The sequence below is a fragment of the Felis catus genome, chromosome D4, assembly GCF_018350175.1.
Source record: "Felis catus isolate Fca126 chromosome D4, F.catus_Fca126_mat1.0, whole genome shotgun sequence".
NCBI lineage: Eukaryota > Metazoa > Chordata > Mammalia > Carnivora > Felidae > Felis > Felis catus.
The window spans coordinates 2,923,578-2,945,166 of record NC_058380.1 but is presented as its reverse complement, the minus strand read 5'-3'; the positions used below and the strand labels follow the sequence as shown (position 1 = coordinate 2,945,166).

Below are 21,589 nucleotides of genomic sequence, written 5' to 3'. Positions count from 1 at the left end.
CTCAAAACGGGGAAAGAAGTGAGCACATTTAGGACCAACCCCAGTGCCCACGGCAAGGATTGGGGAGCCCAGGTGAGGAGCTCACCTCGGGGGCTCACCTGAATACCGAGGCAGGAATTGTGTGCCGGGTCCCTCGGGCGGCCACAGATTCCCGTCCGCTCTTCCTGACAGTCCGACTTACCGGCTGTTTGCGGGAGAGTCCCAACAGCCCAAGAGCTACTGACTTTTCTCCTCCTGTGCGGGGCTGTGCTTCTCTCGGAATGAAGCCTTGTTTTTACGAGAGCTCTTTAAAAAATTATTTTGTTTCTCCCATTTGTGAATCTGATGATATTTAGGGCGGTAGAAATGATTCGTTTTATTTATAAATGTTCTATTGCTCTTTATTGATGGTCTTTAGAAACTTCACTTTCTCTGAATCTCCTAAACTGTTATTTTTTCCACTTGCCTCAGTGTCTATAAAAATACCTTAAATCTGGGGCACCTGGGTGGCTCAGACGGTTGAGACTTCAGCTCAGGTCATGATCTTGCAGTTTGTGGGTTGGAGCCTCACATAGGGCTCGTTGCTGTCAGCCCGTCAACGCAGAGCCCGCTTCGGATCCTCTCTCCCCCTTTGTCCTCTGACTCTCCCCTGCTTGCGCTCTCCCCCAAAATCAATAAATATCAAAAAAAATATTTAAAAAATTCCTTAAATCTGCTTCGTCTCAGTGCTCTCCTCCTGTGACACCACGAGCAAGGGCATCGCAGAGCTGCCTCAGCACGGCCGCGGTACATGATCGCCGTGCGACTGACTGGATTCCGTTTTAATTCCAGATTAACAAATTGTTGTCTGATGTGCAGTGGAAACTTGAAAGTTGATTTTTTTTAAATGTTTTTTTGTTTATATTTGAGACAGAGAGAGACAGAGCATGAGCAGGGGAGGGGCAGAGAGAGAGGGAGACACAGAATCCGGAGCAGGCTCCAGGCTCCGAGCTGGCAGCACAGAGCCCCACGTGGGGCTTGAGCTCACGGAGTGTGAGATTGCGACCTGAGCTGAAGTTGGACGCTCAACCGACTGAGCCACCCAGGCGCCCTGAGAGTTGATTTTTTTTTAAATTGTTGAAAATCTTGTAATATGTGGCTTCCATGTAAATATCATCCAAGTGGTTTGAAAAACAGTTTAAGAAATTATTTTGAGATTAAGAGGCAAAATTATTAGTTTAATCTACAAAGCGTACCATCTGTCTTTTTATGTGACACAAGTATAGCCAGTGTGTTATGTGCGTGTGCCCCGCACACCCACACACACTATTACACACAGCATACACCACACTCACACCACACCCCATACACGAACTTACCACACACCGTTTACACACACACAACACACACAGACATACATCAGATGACTTGTGATGACTTTGGACAGGGGCTGTTCTCTTTCTTGTTAGAAAACAGTAAATGTCACGTTTCCAGAAATACCTGATCACTTCACTTGTCTAAGTTGTCTTAGAGAGACTAAGAGACTTAGACTTAGAGAGTCTAAGAGAGAACGGTTCTGGGGAAGATGAGCTGTTGCTCACGCTGGAATCCTGTAAGGAGTAGACGTGTGTCTTCCCCTCGCCTCCACTGCATTTCATCCCTGTGTGTCTGTCTTCTTTGTGAGGAGCACAAGCCACGTGTTGTGTGCACACAGTCCTGGTAATGGATGGCGCCGGGGGGCAGGGGGGACCGTGCAAGCCCACGGACAGTCTGGCTTTCGAGCTGGGAGCTCGTCCCCAGGGCGTGTGGCTCCGCAGCCTCACCTGGACACACCGCCTCCGCGCGGAGACACGGCCTGGGTGGGGCCCGGACGCCGGGACCCCGAGCCCCCTCGGGCCCCTCTGCGATGGGGCTCCAGACCTCCCCGTGCCCCCACGGGAGGCAGAGGGCGTGCGTGGAGGCCCGGCCCCCGTGGGAGCCGCTGCTGTCGCGGCATCCCCCGTCCCCGCGCCTCCAGTGAGCGGCCTGCACCGCGGTGTCTGGGCCTCGCTCGTCGGGGTGGACACGGCCGGGCCCAGACCCCAGAGCGCCGCTGCCCCGGAGATCTGGTGGCTTCCGAGGAAGTACGGTGAGGACTCAGCCCTTTAAGTGAAAACCGTCAAGGACCAATGATGTTAGATGGAATGATTTCGTTCAGAAGTCCGATGGCTTCGGATGAGAGGGAGGGAAAAGACCAGTTGTGCGTATTTCCTGAGTAAAGAACAAAAAGAAAAATTTGTATTTCAGCGTAAACGTTCTGCAGTATGCAGTGAATAAGGAATATCTTCCGGGGGGGGGGGCGCTTAAGTACAGGGATGGCCTACCGAGCGACTGGGGGTCCCCCGTGGGGTGCGAGCACCTGACCGCTGGTCCCGCACGTGCGGAAGTACTGACTTCCAGTTGAGGCAGAATCACCACAAACTGTTCGTGCCTCCCCCCACCAGGGCCGGGACAGTGGCCGGGATGTGCCCCGTCTATGCCTCCCCCACCAGGGCTGCTGGAGCCCACATTACGAAATATCTCCTATAACCCTAGTTTTCAAAAAAAAAAAAAAAATTCTGAAATGGTCGTTGTATTTTCCCCGGGGCTTTTTCAGCATCTAGTGAGGCAAATATATATTTTCACCCTCTTCCTGTTAAATGGGGTGAATCATTTATCTCCGTAACATACGTGTCTCAGCTTCCCGACTGAGCGCTCTCTGCCACCGGCTTTTGTTTACAGTGGTCCACCCGGTGCCTCGTCAGGAGACACACACGTTCCTGATCGGCCCTCGAGCTCGTCTCTTGCCCCCCAGGCCCCAATACTGCAGCCGCAGGAAACCGCTGGTTTCCCCCCAAACCAGCGGCCCCTCTGACCTTCGCTCAGTTCTGCCCGTCCGGGCCCTGCTCTCCACCCCGCCTTGGCCTTTATTCTAACGATGCTCTAGCAGCCTTCAGGACCCAGGGCTAAGGAGCTCTCCGTGAGGGCCCCAGGGCTCTGTGCATCCACAGAATGAACCCACCCCTGGGGCCCCTGAGAACCCAAGAGAAGTCAAAAGGCACCTGCTGTCAAGGAAGTCACTCCTGAGGGGGGTTCCGCATGTGACAAGGCCACCAGCCACAGCTGCGGGGACGGTGAGCCGCCAGCTCTTCCCAGGACCTCCCTGGGGACAGAGCCTGTGATCAGCAGGGAACAGTGGAGACGGCGGTCAGGTGACTGTGGGGCGCCGCGGAACGTGAGGGAGCAAAAGGTCAGGAGGGTCAGGACGGTCAGAGCAGAAGGTCAGGAGGGTGACCCGGGGCCTCTTTATGCGTAATTGGCTATTAAGAATGTGAGTCCAAAGAGGCACATTTTGGACTCTGTTCTGGTAAAAAAACATTCCTGGGTAATTATTCTTTCTGTGAACTGGCACGAACAGAACGCCCACCCAGAGTCCGCTAGAGCTGCTCTGCGGATGGGCAGCGTTATCAGCAGCCCCGAGGATTCTCTTTAAAGCTAATTACAGGAAGGGTTCGGTAAGAGAAGCAGCTTTAATGAGAGCCGTGAGTGGTCGTTATGGAGGTTAAATATTGTATAGCTTGACGTCAGCAGGACGTGTCCACACAGAGGGCTAAACTGAGCACGTCCGGGCGCCCCCACCTCCCGGGAGAGCCGGACTTAGGAAACAGAGCGGGGGAAGTAGACACAAGTGAGTGTTTCTGCGGCTCCCTTCGTCCCTTGCCTTGTGAGGGGATCGTCACTTCGAAGGAGGTTCGGGGCTATTTTCCAAAAGGAATGAATGTATGATCCCCTCAACCGGGAAAAGATGCTGTATTTTAATAAGACAAAATTTCGGGGGCGCCTGGGTGGCTCCAATGGGTAAGCATCCGACTTCGGCTCAGTTCATGGTCTCACGGTCCATGGGTTTGAGCCCCGAGTCGGGCTCTGTGCTGACGGCTCAGAGTCTGGAGCCGGCTTTGGATTCTGTGTCTCCCTCTCTCTCTCCCCCTCCCCTGTTCACATTCTCTCAAAAATAAACAAACATGAAAAGAAATTAAAAAAAAAGAAACCTAAAAAAATTAAAAAGACAAAGTTTTGTGTTCAGTAAGGTGCTGGTGGCCTGGGGAGGGGCGAGCGGGCCTGGAACTAGCAGGAAAGGCTTCACGGAGGGCAGGGGTGTGTCCAGGGCCCCAGAGACTGACCAGATGTGTGCAGGAGGGGGCGGGGGATGCTCAAGGAGGGAGAGTCGGAGCAAGAAATGCCTCGGAGGTGACAGTGGGCCCGGCGTCGGCCCAGAGAGGGGGAAGACGTTCCACGCAGACTGGCCCGGGTCAGAGGGACACGAGACATCAGCCACCTCCTGTTGGTGGCCGGGGCTGCGACCCCTTGGAATTGGGATGCTCCCCATCTACTGGAGGGGCCGGTCGGACGCTGTCCCTTCTGTCCCTCGGTGGCTCGCTGGTGCCTGCAGAGCTGATCTCCTTCCTTACCAGGTGACAGTCCCGAGGGTGTGTGGCCCCCTCCTCCTTTTCTCTAAGCTGATGTGTCTTCCTCGGTACTTCCTGCGTTGTCTCAGCCTCTCACATTCTAGCTGTGGACGACGCGGGAGAGACTCGGCTCACGGACGGAACGTGGTGGAATTGCGTTCGGGCGTGGCTCGGTGCATATTCTATTTTTAGAGTTCTGTCCTGTCCTGCGGAGAATTGGGGCCTTGGTTCACATGGACCTGCAATGGTGGGTTCGTCCGTCTCTGCCCAAGACACAGCTGCCCCTTGTCTCGAGAAGGTGGGTAGGGCTTTCCTACGGCTCGTCCGGCTGTGGCCCGAGCCACACTTCCTTTTATTAAAGGGCTCAACGGAGACTCGCCTCTGCCACCCACCCTCCCCCCACTGCCTCCCGCAGGCCACCCCCGACTGCCGCGAGCAGCATCAGCCTCTGTCAGAATCGCGGTTGAGAAGCCAGCGGAACTGTCCCTGGGAGTTATGCCACCCCTCACACACCGTCCCATAACGGACGGGGGTGGGGCGTGGATTGTGGTGCGTTCACACCAGGGGAAAACGTGCAGACGTTTATTTTTTAATTTTTTTATCTTTATTAATTTTTTGGGATGAGCACTGGGTATTGTATGGAAACTAGTTTGACAATAAATTATAGTTTAAAAAATTTTTAAAAATAAGTATGTTTTTTAAATGTTTATTTATTTTTGAGAGAGAGAGAGAGAGAGTCAGAGCATGAGCAGGGAAGGGCAGAGAGAGAGGGGGACACAGAATCTGAAGCAGGCTCCAGGCTAAGAGCACAGAGCCTGACATGGGGCTTGGACCCACGGTCCATGAGATCATGACCTGAGCCAAAGGCGGATGCTCAACTGACTGAGCCACCCAGGTGTCCCAATTAACATTTTTTTTTTAATGTTTATTATTTATTTTTGAGAAAGAGAGATAGAACATGGGCAGGGGAGGGTTAGAGTGAGAGGGAGACAGAATCTGAAGCAGGCTCCAGGCTCTGAGCTGTGAGCACAGAGCCTGACGAGGAGCTCAAACCCATGAACCGTGGGAGATCATGACCTGTGCCGAAGTCAGATGCTTGACTGACTTAGCCACCTAAGTGCCCCAACATGCAGCCATTTAAAACAGAGAATTCGAGTCCTGTTATGGTTGACTGGAAAAGAATTTCACGAGAAACAGGAAGAAGAGCATGACGTAGCAATGTGTGTGCAACATGAGCCCATTCTCGGGACAGAGACCAGTACAAAAATGCCTGTACGTGCCCACGGTCATAGTGGGAGCCTCCAGCAGCCCGCCCGAGCCGTTCGTGGGCTTCGCGCAGAAAATCAGCAAGGATACACAAAACTGAGCAACAGTCAACAGGATCTAGCGGTTGGTTGCACACGGACCACTCGTGCAGCCACAGCAGAATAAACGTTTTTGTCAAGGGCCCGCAGAACAGCCAACAAGGCAGACCCTACCTGGAGCTGTAGGACACATCTAAGCAAATTTAAAGTAATCGAAATCCAAAATGGATTCAAATCAGAAATTCATAAAGAAAGGCAATGGGAAAACCTCCCAACACTCAGAAATTAGGCAACAGGCCTATAAATAACAAAGGACAAAGGAGACATTTCAAAGGAGAGGGAACAATATACAGAATTGAATACAGATGAAGGCACAGCGTATGAAAGTTTGTGCGCTGCGCGTTCCAACAGAGCAGGGAGGGGCATTTATGGCACCAAATGCTTACGCTGGAAAAGAGAAAATGTCTCCAACCAATAATCTAAGGGTCACCGAGAAAGAAGAACAAAACAAATGGAAAGAAAGCCTCAGGAAAGAAAGAACGCAGGTAAAGGCAGAAATCAATGAAGTGAAAAACAGGAAGTCAATAGGAAAAAAAAAAATCAATGAAACATAAATCTGATGCTGTGAAAAAGAAAATCAATGAGATGGATAAGCCCAGCGAGACTGACCAAGATAAAAAGAGAGAAGGCCCAGGTCACCACCGGCGGGAACGAAACGGGGCTGTCTGGACAGATCCCAAGACGCCTTCCGAGCCAGCCCGGCCCTGTTCGCAGCCTTTCCAGGGCAGACGCAGCGGACGGCTGCGTCCTAGGAGCAAGGAGAGCTGGGCAGCTCCGGGCAAAGGGCCTGTGGCGCTGCGTGGACGCAAAGCCAGGCCCCCACACACAGTGCTGTCCGGTGCACCAGAGGCCCAGGACTGAGACCTGTGGCCCGGTGGGTCTGCAGGAAAGAAGGCTCTTGGCCCCCAGCGCACACAGGGAGCTGAGCGGACCCTCCGGGGCCATCCTGTCCAATAATCTGTTTATTTTGTGGGGGATGGGTGAAGAGAACCGGGGCCCCAGGGGAGAGGTTGCATGTTCCGGGACCAAGCGGCTAGCTCAGTGTCAGAGTGAGGACAGCGGCGGTAAATGAGGACACGCTTGAATAAAAAGGGCTGGTCAGCTTTGCCTCCTTCACACAGCAGCTGTGACGCGGCTTTAGCTGCAACACCAGCATGTATTTCTGGAGTATTTCTTCCCCCTTTCCCTTCGGCTTTGAAAAGCAGATATGGCCAATCGCACTGCTGTGATTTTCAGATGAGACTGAGCACAGTGGTTTCCTTTGAAGCGAGCCCCGGTCATACTTCCTCCCTGTGACTCAGCGTCCTCGGCGTGCGCGAGACGGGTGACACATGCCTGCAGCCAGCATTTACAAGGGCTTCCTGGCTCCTTTGATAGAAGCCTATATGGCACTTGTGTTAGTATAATTTGCCCTGTGAGATGAAAGGTGAAGAGAGGAGGAAGCCTAGACGTGAGGGTTTGCTGTACCCAGATGGCTGACGTCCTCCCTGTCGGGCAGTGAAAAGAAACCGGACAAAGGAAACAGGAAAGCCGAAAGCAGGTGGTCACCTGTGTCAGTGCCCGCTCGTCCCCACAGGCTGTCCCGGGCGCCCGCCCACGTGCCCGCCGTGCAGGCACATGGCTGCTCGGCCGCTACAGCAGGTGCCCCGGAGCTCTGGGCACGAGGGCTGCCTTTCACCTGCTGCTCCCCCGGGGTGCACGTGAGCCTCAGGTCCCTCGTCTAAAGTGGGGGTGAGCACGGCGTTGTCCGCGAGGGCCCCAGGGCAGTGAGACGAGTGAGCATTTGCAGGGTGGCCGGCCCCGGGCCTGCCAGGTGGCAGATGAGTGTTTCCTGTTCGGGCCGGCCGCGGCCCTCGTCCTGGAGTGCGGCTCAGTTGCCCAGAGCTCCAGGGGTCAGGACCGGCCTCTGCCTTCTGTGGGAGAGGTCAGAGGTTCCTTTACCCGAGAAAGAGTTCTGTCATGGGACAGGGCCCTGACGGCAGCCCCGGTCACCGTGCCTCCTGATGCAGGTGCCTCTGCCCCACAAGGCAGCGAGTCGGGAGAGGCGCAGGGGATGAGCCCCCTCCCTGGCCCCTGCTTTGGGGCCACAGCGGTGGCGGCACAGGCCCGTCTCGGAGGGGAGTGAATGATTCTGTAGGAACCCGCAGCTGGCGTTGAAGGCGTCGGGAGGAAGCCGGCTGAATGGTGGGAGCAGACGTGGTCAGGGCGGGTGGGTCTGTGCGGCCGCAGCTGCGGGCGTCGGTAAAGAGCTTGCCAGCAGCCCCAGAAGCCAGAGAACAGAGCCGAGCTGTTAGAGGGCTTCCCGTGGCATTTATCATAATGCCAAGTTGTGCCAGGGGACTGATTATAAATGATCTTCGTGTTTTGATGCCCTTGGTATTTTCCAGAGTTTTGTACGATGGACACACGTTGTTTGCCAGAAAAAGCCGAGCATTAAAAATAATTTCAAGGGCTGTCTTAAAAGCAATGATCTTTTTTATTTTTTAATTTTTCAGTCAGTGCTCAGTAAACCATGCAAGCTTAAATGTTCAGATCGGTGAGCACATTTACATGCACGGGACGTCCACCCGGGCACCTGCCTAAGACCTAAAGCAGATTCCCAGGCCCCTCCGGGCTCCCTCAAGCCCGAACAGTCAGTAGGGTGTCCAGCATTCTGACCTTTGCCACCATCGATGAGTTTGCATCCACGACCTTTTTTTTTTTTTTCAACGTTTATTTTTTTGGGGACAGAGAGAGACAGAGCATGAACGGGGGAGGGGCAGAGAGAGAGGGAGACACAGAATCGGAAACAGGCTCCAGGCTCCGAGCCATCAGCCCAGAGCCTGACGCGGGGCTCGAACTCCCGGACCGTGAGATCGTGACCTGGCTGAAGTCGGACGCTTAACCGACTGTGCCACCCAGGCGCCCCCATCCATGACCTTTTAAATGAAAAAATCGTTACCAATATTGGTCATGTTAGTGCCGTTAGGTATGGCCGTTCCTTCAGTGTGGATAGTGACTTTCCAATAAATTCCAAGCTATTTTAGTTGATGACATTTGAACCCTGACTGTGTGGGTAGTTGCACCTGTGTGGGTTCAGGAGCTCTGGTCCCCTCTGGTCCCCACTGGGGATTTGGAAGAGGTGAGGTTCACAAACCCGCCCCGGCCCTGGGTTCTCACAGGTGGTTAAGGGATGTTCTACCATGTCAGAAATGAGACTGGGGTAGGGGCATATTTATATTGATTTTATACCCCATATCGTATCTTCAACCTTGGCTGCCCAGAGAACAGTTCCTCCCATGTGGCCACCTCCCCAGTAGAATCTGAATCCGTCTAAGTCACTGGGGGTCGACTCCACAAGCAACAGAATCCTAGCAGGGCGATCATCGACTGTGACTGCAAATCCAGAAGTCGGTGCACAACTGGATGCCTTTGTGTACTTTTAGTTAATAGTGTTTGGCTTTCTTTTATGGAAGTGACACCTGCTGATTGCAGAAAGAGTAGAAAATAGAGAAAAGGAAAAGAAGAAATTAAACTCAAGCGTAATCACAGCCTTCCATGGTGACTTTTATTAAAATTTCCCTGATTTTTTTCCACCCTTTATTTTCATTTATGCAAAATTGAGATCAGCCTCAGCGATTCTCCAAATCATTAAATATTATCAGAAGGCATGTTTTTTAACAGTTGCATGATATTCTATGCTATTAATGTATTATAACTTCCTTAAACATTGGCCTATTTTTGAACATTGAGGCTGTTTTTATTTACCATTATCAAAATTGAGAATTCGGTCACTCATTCATTCATTCATTCATTCAACAAATCGCACTGAGTTTACACTGTGTGTCTGATTCTCAATACAATCAGGAATAAAAAAAGAGAGGTGGTCTCTTCTCTCCTGGAATTGATGTGGTGGTGAAGAAGTCAGCAACTAACCAAATAAACTAGTCAAACAGGCTTAATTAAATAACTCATCAAGTAATTTAAAAATGCATCAATGCCCCCAAATAGCCAAAACTGAATCGATGAAGAAGAACGAAATTTGGGGGACTCACATTTTACGGACCAAAGTGTAGACACGTAGATCCGTGGAACAGAATTGAGAGACCAGGAGTAAGCCCATGCATCTGTGGTCCGTTGATTCTTGAGAAGAGTGCCAGTGGAGAATTGTCTTTTCAGCAGATGGTGCGGGACAAGGGCATGTCCGCATGCAGAAGAATGAAGTTGGAGTCTTTCTTGCATCGTATAGGACAGTGAACTCAAAATGGATCAAAGTCCTGAATGTCAGAGCTACAAGCACAAAACTCATAGAAAACACACAAGGATTAATGTTTGTGACTTTGGATTAGGCAGGGGTTTCTTAAATATGGCCCCACAAGCACAGGGAGCAGCAGGAAAATAGATAAATGGAACTTTATGAAAATGAGAAACTTAGCCACCAAAAAGCGCGGTCAAGCTGAATGAAATGAGCCAGAGGTACATGACTTCATGGAGGGTCTGAAGTCCGAAGGTGAGCGGCAGTTGTCTGGATGGGGTGGGAGGAAGGTGCTCTGGATAACAGGGCACAGTGAGAAGGGTCTCGGAGGGATGGGGGTGGGGGCAGGACCTATTCCGATTGTACATCGTTTCCCTGGATTGGGTGGAAGAGACGGCATTGAATTGTTAGTAACACGTCATTTACGAGGAGTAAAGTTCATTGTAAAAATTATGATATTCGGATAAATTACAAAATGCAAATGAATCACCCGTAACGGCATCCTGAGAGCTGGCAAAGAGGGAGGGGAAAGATGCTCTCCCACACCGTGAGCCGATGTGTCAGTTGGAACAAGTTCTATGAAAAGCCAATTGGAAATGCCTTTTGCAGGACCGTGCTGAGGATGTATAGTCCGTGTTCGGAGTACAGTATCTATCACTCGTGGAGGTGATGCGTTAGCATAATGCTGCTTGCTTAAACCCCACGCGGTCTCCCGTGTTTCTCACGGTAATCTCACCCTACGCTCGAAGAAACAGGCACTCAGAGTGTCCAGTGATTTGCTGAGGCTCGCCCCGGTGGTCAGCCACGAAGCGAGTCTGTAACCTAGGGCTGTGTGGGTCCCAAGTCCACTCTTCCTGGCTAGCGAGAGAAATGCAGAAATCTGTGCACGTTTTTCAGGGCCTTGTTTTTGGCCCGACCAGCAAGTATGGTCTCATGCTTTTCCACGGACAGAAGACAGAGGAGTGAAATTGGAAGCCCGTGGTTTTTCTTGTTCACTTTTATACCAGTGCTTGACGCATCCAAGCGCCAAGGGTTGACTTGTGGAATTATGGTATCCTTGCCTTAAAAGGGCGCATGCCAGTTGGTAGCATTCAGGCTCAGAGATTAGGTAGTTAACTCACAGAATACATGTTCATCTTAGAATTATAAATAACCATTGGGAAACTCTAAGCATGTGGTTAAATGGGGAAAATGTCAACCCATTGACCTTGTGGGAAATGCACCTGTAGCCCCAGCCGCAGGTGACCTGTACCTGTGTCCAGGACGCTGCCCTAGATGGGGAAGAATTGGCCTCCAGGTAAACTGAGAGCAGATGTTGAAATTCATAGCTGTAGGGTTATAGGCTACGTGTCATTCCCTGAAAAGATTTTTTTTTTTTGAGATAATGAGAGACATGCTTGTTGCAGATAGAATGTAGTTTTGCTCCTCTGTTCCTTTGCTGGGGTGAGCGTCCCCCTCTTTCCCACACTGCTCCTGAGCTGTCCGTGAGCACTCTCTCCCAGTCACTTGGACTAATTCAGCTACGGGGAAAGGCCTGTAGAACAGTCCTATCTGAATTCCAGAATAATTTCAGGGAAACACGGAGAATGTTGAAATATATCACGTATCAGAAACCAGCACAAACGGGTGCTAATAAGTGAAATAAAAAGTTAATAGAAAATTATGGTTCGTGAGCCTCCTGCGTGATCAAATGAAGTGTCATACGCTGTCTGCTTCTGATCACTGGAGGGACCGGAAAGCATCCCTAACCTCGTTAGCCTTGGTGAATGCGCCCAACACGCATTTATTTTGTACCCATCACGTGTGAGGCGCTCGGAAAGCGGAGAGGGAGAAAGGCCCGGCCCTGCAGTCTTCTCGGTGACGGCATACAGACGGGTGCGGATTTGGGGACGATGGCACAGAGCACTAGCTCAGCACTTTGGAGGGGGCGCTGGGGTCTCAGGCGTTGACAGTCAGGGAGGGATGGCAGTGAGAGAGAGCCTTTAAAGGTTTAACTTTCCCCTGTTTTGAATCCCGGCAGCGTGACTTTCTTACCCGGTAAGTACCGAGCATCCAGTATAACAGTGAAGGGGCACCGTGCACACAGGCGTGGGTTCCGTGGATGCAGAACACAGAACGTGCTCTCACGGGATAAGGAACGCTATTGCCTTAGGCAGGGAGGGGCCCTTTCTCCGAGTCTGATCTTCAATGGGGATCACTGACGATTGGCATAGTTCGGGAAGGGGAGGAGGGAAGGAGTTGGGAGGGAAGGGGGGCTTGCAGGCAAGGGAGATCACGTATTTCCCACAGGCCGTGGGACGCGTGGCACGGGTGGGGGTGGGGAGTTGGCAGGTGAAGCGATTTTGCTGCTATTTATCCATCACACTTCTGGTGGACACTTGGTTTTCTTTCCAGTTTAGGGGTTTCATGAACAGTGCTACCGTGAGTACGTTTGTGCATTTATGTGGCGGGCAGATGGGTCCATCTCTGTCTCTCAACGGAGATGCTGGGTCATGGGGAATGCACACGTCCAGCTTCGGGAGAAAACGCCGCACGAGTTTGCCCCAGTCGTCACTCCTGCCAGCACGTGCATTTACCCTGCCATGGATGACATCAGTAGGCTTTCCTGTGTATCCGCCACTTGAAATTACCTTAAAGCGTAATGTGCAATTTGAACTAGTATTTTTCTAACACTAGCTCTGATGTCTGCAGTTAACCAGTGTTCTGCCCCAAAGGGGGCGATGTGGAGGAAGTAAGGGTGTCTCCTGGAGACTCTGAGCTTAAATCATTCATAAAACGGCCCCATTCAGAACCTTAGTCTGGATGTGCCCTAAGTGTTTAGCCGTGGGTTTATTGATAAACATTCGAGAAGGGGGCTCACATTGTCATTCTGTGCTGGCAGCGAGGCAATGAATGTTTTGTACATACAATTTCACACACTGACGCGTGAATAAAGCTCTACAAATGAAGTTGCTGGGTCAAAGAGAAACACGTTTTCCATTTCCATAGATACTTCCAAAGAGTCTTCCAGAAAGGTTTCACCAAATTACACACGCTAGAGGAACACGAGGGAGGGCCCTCACCCAGTGTGACTGCTCAGCTGGGTGGAAAATTATCTTTTTGTTTGGCATTTATTTTAATTGCTCTGATCGCTAGTCTTTACGGACACGTTGGTCAGCTATTTATCTTCCTCCGTAAATTTCCGGTTCGTTTCCTTGCCCATTTTTTTTTTTTTTTCTCTTGAGTGGATGCGCTTCCTTAATGACTCATAGAAACTCTTTGGGTAGTCTGGTCATTAATTTTATCCCCCGGTTAAATTTATTGCATTTTTCCTAATCATGATGTTTACGTCGCTTGTCTTTTCTTATAAATAATTTATCAGTTTTCTTGGGTTTACCTTATGGCCTTTGAGTTTTAGGTCGTGTTACAGAAATAGTATTCTGGGTTTTCTTATAATGCTTTTGTAAGTTTGTTCCTTACCTTGAGCTCGTTAATCCTTCCGAGATTTATTTTCGGGGATGGGGTAAGGAGAGCCTGCCTCGTGTGAACAGCACACGGTGTACCCGACCTTACTGAGCAGCATGGGCTCTTGTGAGCCCATCACGTACTCAACGTTTATTGGCCCCTTATCTTTTCATCAGTGATTCCCACAGATACATCTGCCCTTTTCTTCTCCACCCCTTTGAGACAGGGAAGCTCTCCCATGAGAGAAAAAGCTGGTTTTTTTTAACTTTGTTTCTTTTCCGGCTTGTATCTTGCTAGGACCTGTACCCCCACCCCACTCTCCATATGCCTTGTGATGCAGACGGTGATTGTCCTCCTTGTAAGGGACAAGGAGTTAGTGATTTCTCTAGAGCAGATCACATCTGAGCAAGGGCCATGTGAGACTGACTAGAAGCCATCGCACGCGTATTCCAGACATCCAAGCTAGATACTTCGACTGACACCAAGGCCCCCTGCTCCAAGGAATAACACCTGGGCCCTTGTCTTTGTTCTGACTGGTTCCTGGATGCCTGAGGGGACATGTGCACCAGGCCACCATCTAGTAGGAACCCCCAGATCCAGAATAAAGATAAGACTCCCTCATTTCCCTTCTGAGTCTCCTGGATGCTCCGTCTGTATCTCTCTATACGTGTTCACTAAACTCAGCTCTCACTTCCTGCTGGCTTGCGTTTGATTTCCATCCTTTGTGCAGCCCAGGGCCCTCTTGGCTGGTCCCGTGGGAGCCCCTCGGGGTCCCCGGCCTCTCCCGCATCACCACACTCCGTGCAGGATTGTTCCCAAGTCAGCTTCATGGAGTTATCACTGGTTCTTTGTCATTTTCATCTTCCTCGGAAATTTATTTGCGCTCTTCAAAGTCTTCCTTTATGATCACGCGTTGGAATTAACTTTTCATGCAGTGGGAAAAAAATTCTGTTGAGACTTCATGTGGCATCCCACTAAGACTGTAGATTAATTTGGGGGAGAATTGGCATGCTTTTAGTATGGAATCTTGCAGCCCAAAACCATGATACGTCTGCTCACATATGTGGGCCTTCTTTTATTTATTCATCCTTCATGAAAGGCTTTCTTCAGTTTAGTCCTGCACGTTTCTTAACCTTATTTCGTGTTTTGTTTCCTACGATTGTGAGTGAGTTACTCTCCTGGTTATATCCCTGGTTTATTTTGCTGGCCTTTGCCTGGGAGAGAATCTGCTCTGTCTTTTCAGTGTTGTCTTTGTGACCTCATGTGACTTACACAACTTATTCTTAACCAGTGTGAAAGCTTTGACTTTTAATTGGTGGGTTCAGTCAATCATGATTATTACGATTACTGAGATGTTTGGGCCCATTACTGATGTTTCAATTTACATTTTTCTGTGTCTTTTATTTGTGCATTTTCTGATTTCCTCCTTCTCCTTTCTGCTGGCTGGAATGATTTTACTTGTTTCCTCCTTCTGTTCTCTAGCAGTTTTGGCGGGGAGGGGGTCAGTCATCCTGGTTTTTACAGTGTTTTACAATTTTTTTTTGAGAGAGAGGGCACAAGTGAGCGAGGGGCAGAGAGAGAAAGAGAGAGAGAGAGAAGCAGGGCTCACCCGACTCCAGGCTCAAGCTCAGGAACCACGAGATCATGACCTGAACTGAAATCAGATGCTTAACTGACCAAGCCACCCAGGCGCCCCAGGGTTTTACAATTTTTTGCACGCGTGTAACGTACATTGTTTTTGCTGCTACGGTTAATCAGTCCTGTGCTGCCTCCACAAGACACAGTGGTGCCCAACGTGCCCAGTGTGCCCAGCGTGCATTTCCTGATTTCCCCCTTCTTCTCCCTGGCTCCAGCCTCTGTTTGTGTCTGCCCTGGCCAGCTGAGTCGGGGTCTTCTGAGATTTCGTTCCCTGTCGCTGTAAAACAGATGTTTAAAGTTACGCGTCAATAATTATCAAGCATCAGATGTACCTGTGACTCTTGATGATTCTTTCCTTATTCTTTTTCTCCTAGCCCACATCCTCCTGTGTTTTGTATTCATTGTTCTTCTGGAATAATTCTTTCAGGGAGTGTCTGTGGGTGGTTAGCTTTCTGAGTCCTGGCTTTGTCTTCCCACTCGAATGCCGGTTTGGGCGGATGTAAGGTTCTCAGCTCAATACTTCTCTTCCGACTTCCCGAGCGGGCAGGAGAACTCTCTGTAAGTAGCTGGTGTCTCTTCCCCTCACGGAGCACTCACAGGATATCTCTGTCTGGGTCCTTTTGTCCTCAAACGCAGCTTCAGCATCCACAAGTGGGTCTTTTCATCTTTCTTCTATGAGCCTTGAAAATATAGACACCCCCGTCTCCCTCCAACACTGAACATCTCATTCTCTTTGCTCTTGAATTATTTTCTTCCCCCCTGTTTTTGTCTTTCCTTTTACTGGAACTCCTCTGATACAGATGCAGGAACTTTCAGATCCAGACTCCACGACTTACACTTTCTTTTGTGAGTCGATCTTTCAGCCCCACTGGGAGGTTTTCTCTGGTTTGGGGAGGTTTTCTGAGTCCCATTGTTCAGTTTTCGTAATTCTTTGTGCATCTCTGGAGCCCATTGATTGAGTTTTCTGTTTATACCCGCAATTCGATAGACTTTCTCTCTGCTGGTGAAAACCAGATTAGAAGTACAACGGAAAAATCAAAATGTCATCCTCACTGGTAACCAAAAATTAAAAAAAAATGTGTTGGAATACGTTGGAGAAGAAAAGTACAGGGTAAATGCCATAAAAATCACAAAGTCTTCCTAAAGGCAATAAATAATATCTAAAATGGAGACACTCCAACGATTATGGATAAAAAGCTTAACGGCAAATATAAGTTCTTCTCAAGGTAATATGAAATCTCAAATAGAAGCCAGTTTTTGAGTGGTGGAGGGATTTCAGAACATGATTTTAAAGTTCTTCAGGAAAAATATACACAAAAGATGTGGGACTGACACACGAAGTATAACAGAATAGAGCTCCGGTAGAGGTCCACACAGAAAATAAGAATTTAATATACCACGAAGTTGGCACATCACTGCAGAAAGACTTGGATGAACTACTAGGTCAGTGGCAGTGGTGTAGATCACAGTCCCTCTGGAGGCCAACTTTATTAACTCACGCCGCATCCTGTACAGACAAGTGAATTCCAAATAGGTTAAAAAGCCAAATGGAAAACATTACCGAAAACACTTAAAGAAGTGAATGCGCTGGGGCGCCTGGGTGGCGCAGTCGGTTAAGCGTCTGACTTCAGCCAGGTCACGATCTCGCGGTCCGTGAGTTCGAGCCCCGCGTCGGGCTCTGGGCTGATGGCTCAGAGCCTGGAGCCTGTTTCCGATTCTGTGTCTCCCTCTCTCTCTGCCCCTCCCCCATTCATGCTCTGTCTCTCTCTGTCCCCCAAAAAATAAATAAATAAATAAACGTTGAAAAAAAAAGAAGTGAATGCATAGATAAATCATAAATCAATGTTGTGAGATACAATTTAGGAGAATATCGTGACCTTCTCGTGCAAGACAGGACCCTCCAGAGCCATACAGAAAATGACACACCTGTGGTTACAGGAATTGGTACAGTGTTTACTGCAGTAACAGTTTGTGTTAGGTAAAATGCCGACACCATCAAACGAGAAATGACTGAATGGGAGATTATCATCCCCTTAGTCTGTAATAGAAAGATAAGGAATAGGAAACTGGGCCCAAGATCAAAGCAGTTAGTTAATGGAAAAAGGGGTGAAAATGGCCAACACACATGCGAGATGAATCACACTGCCTTATAGACATCAGGGAAACTCACATCGGAACGAGGATGAGATACTTTTGCGCGTGATAGAGATTCGGAGATCGATGCTGTATCGTGTTATGAGGGGTAGAAATAAGTTTCCTTAAACATTGATGGTAAGAGGGCAGATTGCTGCAGACCTGGGGGGCATGATTCAGGTCTGTGACACTCGTAGTGACCCTCACCTAGCACTCCAGTGTGGCAGTGGTGGTAATCCTGTGACTTACTGGAGTTGGTCATGGTCTTCGTGTAGCTTCGGGACAGCTGCCGTGGTTGTATTCACACAATGCTGACAGCGGTAGGGGCAGTGACATGGCTGGTGGTGGTGGCGGTACTTACATTACACACAACTGCAGGGGTGGCGGTTGTAGTTCCGTAAATGCGATGGTCATGGTGCTCACAGAATTCCATATTGTTGGTTGTGGTCCATATGTAACTGTGACGGTGTTGGTGGTATTCACGTAAATCTACGACATTGCGGTTTCCACACAACTGTGGAGGGATGCACGTTCATCACGGTGTTGACATAATTGTGCAGTGCAGCGCAGTGGTGGTATCCACAAAACCGCAACATTGGTGGTAGTGGTGTTCATATAGTTCTCCTACCATGGTGGCGGTATTTGTCATGATGGTCACATATGCCTGCTGTGGTGGTCATGATATTCCATACCTACAATGGGGTGGTGGTGATGGCATTTCAGATGTCACTGTGGTGTCGGTCGTGGTGTCTCCATAACCCTGTGGTGTTGTCATGGTAGTACATAACTTTATGACCATATTTCTGGTAGTCTTCCCTTAGCCGCATCTTGGCTAGCTAGTCACATAGCTCTAGAAGCCGGTCATGGTGTCCACGTGGCTCTTTCATGGTGCTGGTGTTCATGTGCGCATAGCCTGCAACTGTGGTACTTGCATTTCTGTGACTCTGGGACATTGCTGGTGTTGTTGCTTTGACGCTGTGATGTGGGTCGTGGTATTCACATACCACCGTGATGGTGGTGGAGGTGATAGTCAAATAACTATGTGACAGTGGCCTTGTATTCACATACCACCGTGACGGTGGTGGAGGTTATGTGCACATGATCTGTGAAGCTCAGCATGGTGTTCCTACAACCCTGCAACACTCATTTGTCATGGCATTAGTGTGACTGCACAGAGTTGATGGTGACAGTCATTGTATCTTGTGACAGTGGTGATGGTATAACTCAGACAGCCCTGTGACTTGGTCGTGGTGTCTACATAACTCTATGATGGTGGTGTTGGCATTAGCACATCACTTTGAGATCTTGCTAGTGATATTCATGTAAATCTGCAACTTTAGTTAGGAGAATCACATAACCCTCCTGGTTGGTGGCCATGGTATTCACAAGGCTCCACAACAGTGGTGGTGGCAGTGTTTGCATGGCTCTGTGACAGTGGTCGTGGTGTTCATGTATCTCTGTGATGGCCATGGTGGTAGTATTCTCCTAGCTCTGCCTTGGTGGCTGTGGGATTCAGATAATTCTACACGGCAGTAGTAGTGATCTTCATAAAGCGCTGAGGTGGTGTTGGGTGTGCTAATCCTGTAACTCTGCAAAGTCCATCATGGCCTTCTTGTAACTCAGAAATGGTGGTCATGGTGTTCACACAATCTTTCAGGGCTGGTGTGGCCTTCGCATAACCCTGTGATGGTGGTTCTGGTATCCATATAACTGTGAGGCTGTTGGTTGTAGTCATATAACTCTGTGATGTTGGTGACAGTATTCACAGACCTCTTCAATAAATTTGATCATCTTCCCATAAATCTGAGATGCTATTGGTGGGGTGGGGTGCAGTTCAGATAACTGCAGTGGTGCTTGGGGGGGCATTTGTGGTGTTGGTGGTATTTGCATAATTCTGTAGTGGTGGCGGTCTGTATATTTACATAGCTGCAGTGGTGGTGTGGGGATACATGTATTGCTGCAAAGCCAGGCGTGCTATCCATATAACTCTGTGATGATCATCGTAGTACTGATGTAACTCTGTGATGTCGGTGGATTTGGTATACACGTAGCTCTGCAAGGTTCGTCCCAGGAACACATAACTATGAGACTGGATGTGGCATTCAGATAATTCTGTGATGTTTGTGATCACGGCACTTATATATCACCATGATGTTGCTGGTGGTATTCACATAACTGTGATGGTGTTCACGGTATTCCCATTTCTCGGTGGTGGTGGTGGTGGTGGTGGTGGTGTAGTAGTCGCATAACTACAATGGTGGTTGTGGTATTTAATAGCTCTTGACGGTGGGCATGATATTCAGCTATCTGCAGTGGTTCTTGTCACAGTCACACGTCTGCAATGATGGTCATGGGGTCTTCCCATGAGTCTGCAATTGCGGGTGTGAAATTGTGTAACTGTATCTTTGAGAGGTAGTGGTGTTGTTATCGACACAGTTCTGCCACTTTGGTCATATTAATGACTTCACTTTGTAACATTGCTGATGGTGGTATTCGCATAACCCTGGGATATCTGAGACACTGTTGTGGTGTCCCCGTGCTGTGACAGTGATGGACGTGGCAGTCCTGCAACTCAGCAAAGTGGGTTGTGGTCTTCACACATTTGAGCGATGGTGATAGCAATATTCACATAACCCTGCCGTGGTGGCGGTGGCGTTCCCACAAGCATCACAGCAGTGGCGGTGCTCCCACAACCCTGCAGTGCTGTTCCTGCTTCTCATGTAACTTGGGACATCACTGCGGTATTCACGCGGCCCTGTGATGGGATGTGGTATTCGTGTAACTCTGTGCTTTGGTGGTGGTAAGAGTCACGTAGTCCCATGGTGTTAGTCCTGGTCCACAGGTAGGTCTGTGATGTTGGTCAGTGTAATCACGTGCCCCTGCAGTGCTGGTGGTCGTCTGATTCGTGTGGCTCCACGACGTTGTTCGTGGTATCCTCCTGACCACCGTGGTGGTGGTGTTCCAACCGTGTGATGTGGTGGTGGCGGTGACATCACAGAGCCACCCAACGGTTGGAACGGTAGTTACATTTTATGGGTACAGAGGCTCAGGCTCAGAGAATTTTAAAGTTTCGCTTCGAGTTACATAACAAGATATGACAGAGTCAGGCTCCAATTCAGGTTTTCTGAATAATTCAAATGCAGTCTTTTCTGTGATACACCATGAGGTCTCTTCCTGCGAAGTCTAATTTTAAAGGCATTGGTATAAAACATCTGTCCTTCAAACTCCCCAGGGCTTTGGAACACAAATATTGTATCTCTACCATGCTAGTTGTTTATCTACAGCTTTCGTTATGTCCGTATATTTACATACACACATGCACTTACATGTGTGAAACTGATTAAAAATTTAGCTACAAATTTAGATGTGTAAATTAGAACTTCTGAAAGTTTGTGTTATATAATGCAGGAGAGGGCTTTCTGGTAAGCCAAGAGAAAGCAACTATGAGGGTAATGTATAGTTTGTTCATGGAACCCAAAGTATATTTATTAAATAATGAAGTTTACCATTGGTTGAAATGTTGGTATTATAGCGTTTTCATTACTTCTTTAAAAATGATAAGCCTCTAGGCCCTCGTAAAGGGCTAGAAATACGACGTTGGGATGTTGGGCTCTGAGTGGTGGTTACACGCAGGTACGTGTTTCGGCAATAATTGAATTCTGCATTTAAGACTTGTGTGATTGACGGTACATGTTACGACGCAACACAAGTTTTTAAAAATGTACCTCTAACTAAAATGAAAATACTAATGGAACTCAGAAGAGTCGAGTCTAGTACCGACATAGGCACTGAGGTTAGTTTCGTAAGGGTGTGGGTTATTGCTTTTACAGAAGATAACGAAGTCTCATGATGTACATAAAATGAGATCTAGGAAATATATATGGCTTTCCAAAACGCCCTTTACACAGTTAAGAACTGTCTCTTCGTCTCAGTCCCCAGGGCTCATGATTTACGTTTTCTTCCCCTTCCAGTACTTGGGGTGCATTGAAGTTCTCCGCTCAATGAGGTCTCTTGACTTCAGTACAAGAACACAGATTACCAGGTAAGCCCTCTCGAATGTGGACTCCCGTGACTTTACTTTGGAAAGGAATGATTTCAGAGTTTGCAGCCTAGAAATTTCCGAGGGAAACTTTGCCCCTTGAGTGCTGGTGACGGTGACAGGGAGGGTATTCAGGATTTCCAAGTGTTCGTCCCCACCTGTGATGCATGTCTCTGACATGAGCACCCTCGGGGACACTCCCTGCTCCTTCCAAGCTCTCTTTATAATGAAGCTTCAGACATGCGTGGTGCTTGTGATTGTTCCTTTACACACGAAGCCCTAATACAAGCTTGGT

General features: G+C 49.1%; 1 protein-coding gene across 1 annotated transcript in view; it reads left to right on the top strand.

The window, feature by feature from the left end:
• The window catches only part of SHC3 (SHC adaptor protein 3), a 106,216-nt gene that overhangs the window by 4,583 nt on the left and 80,044 nt on the right, over positions 1-21,589 (top strand). Inside the window, exon 2 of the mRNA XM_023243220.2 lies at positions 21,227-21,297. Coding sequence (XP_023098988.1) covers positions 21,227-21,297 — 71 coding nt within the window. The remainder of the gene's footprint in view (positions 1-21,226; positions 21,298-21,589) is intronic.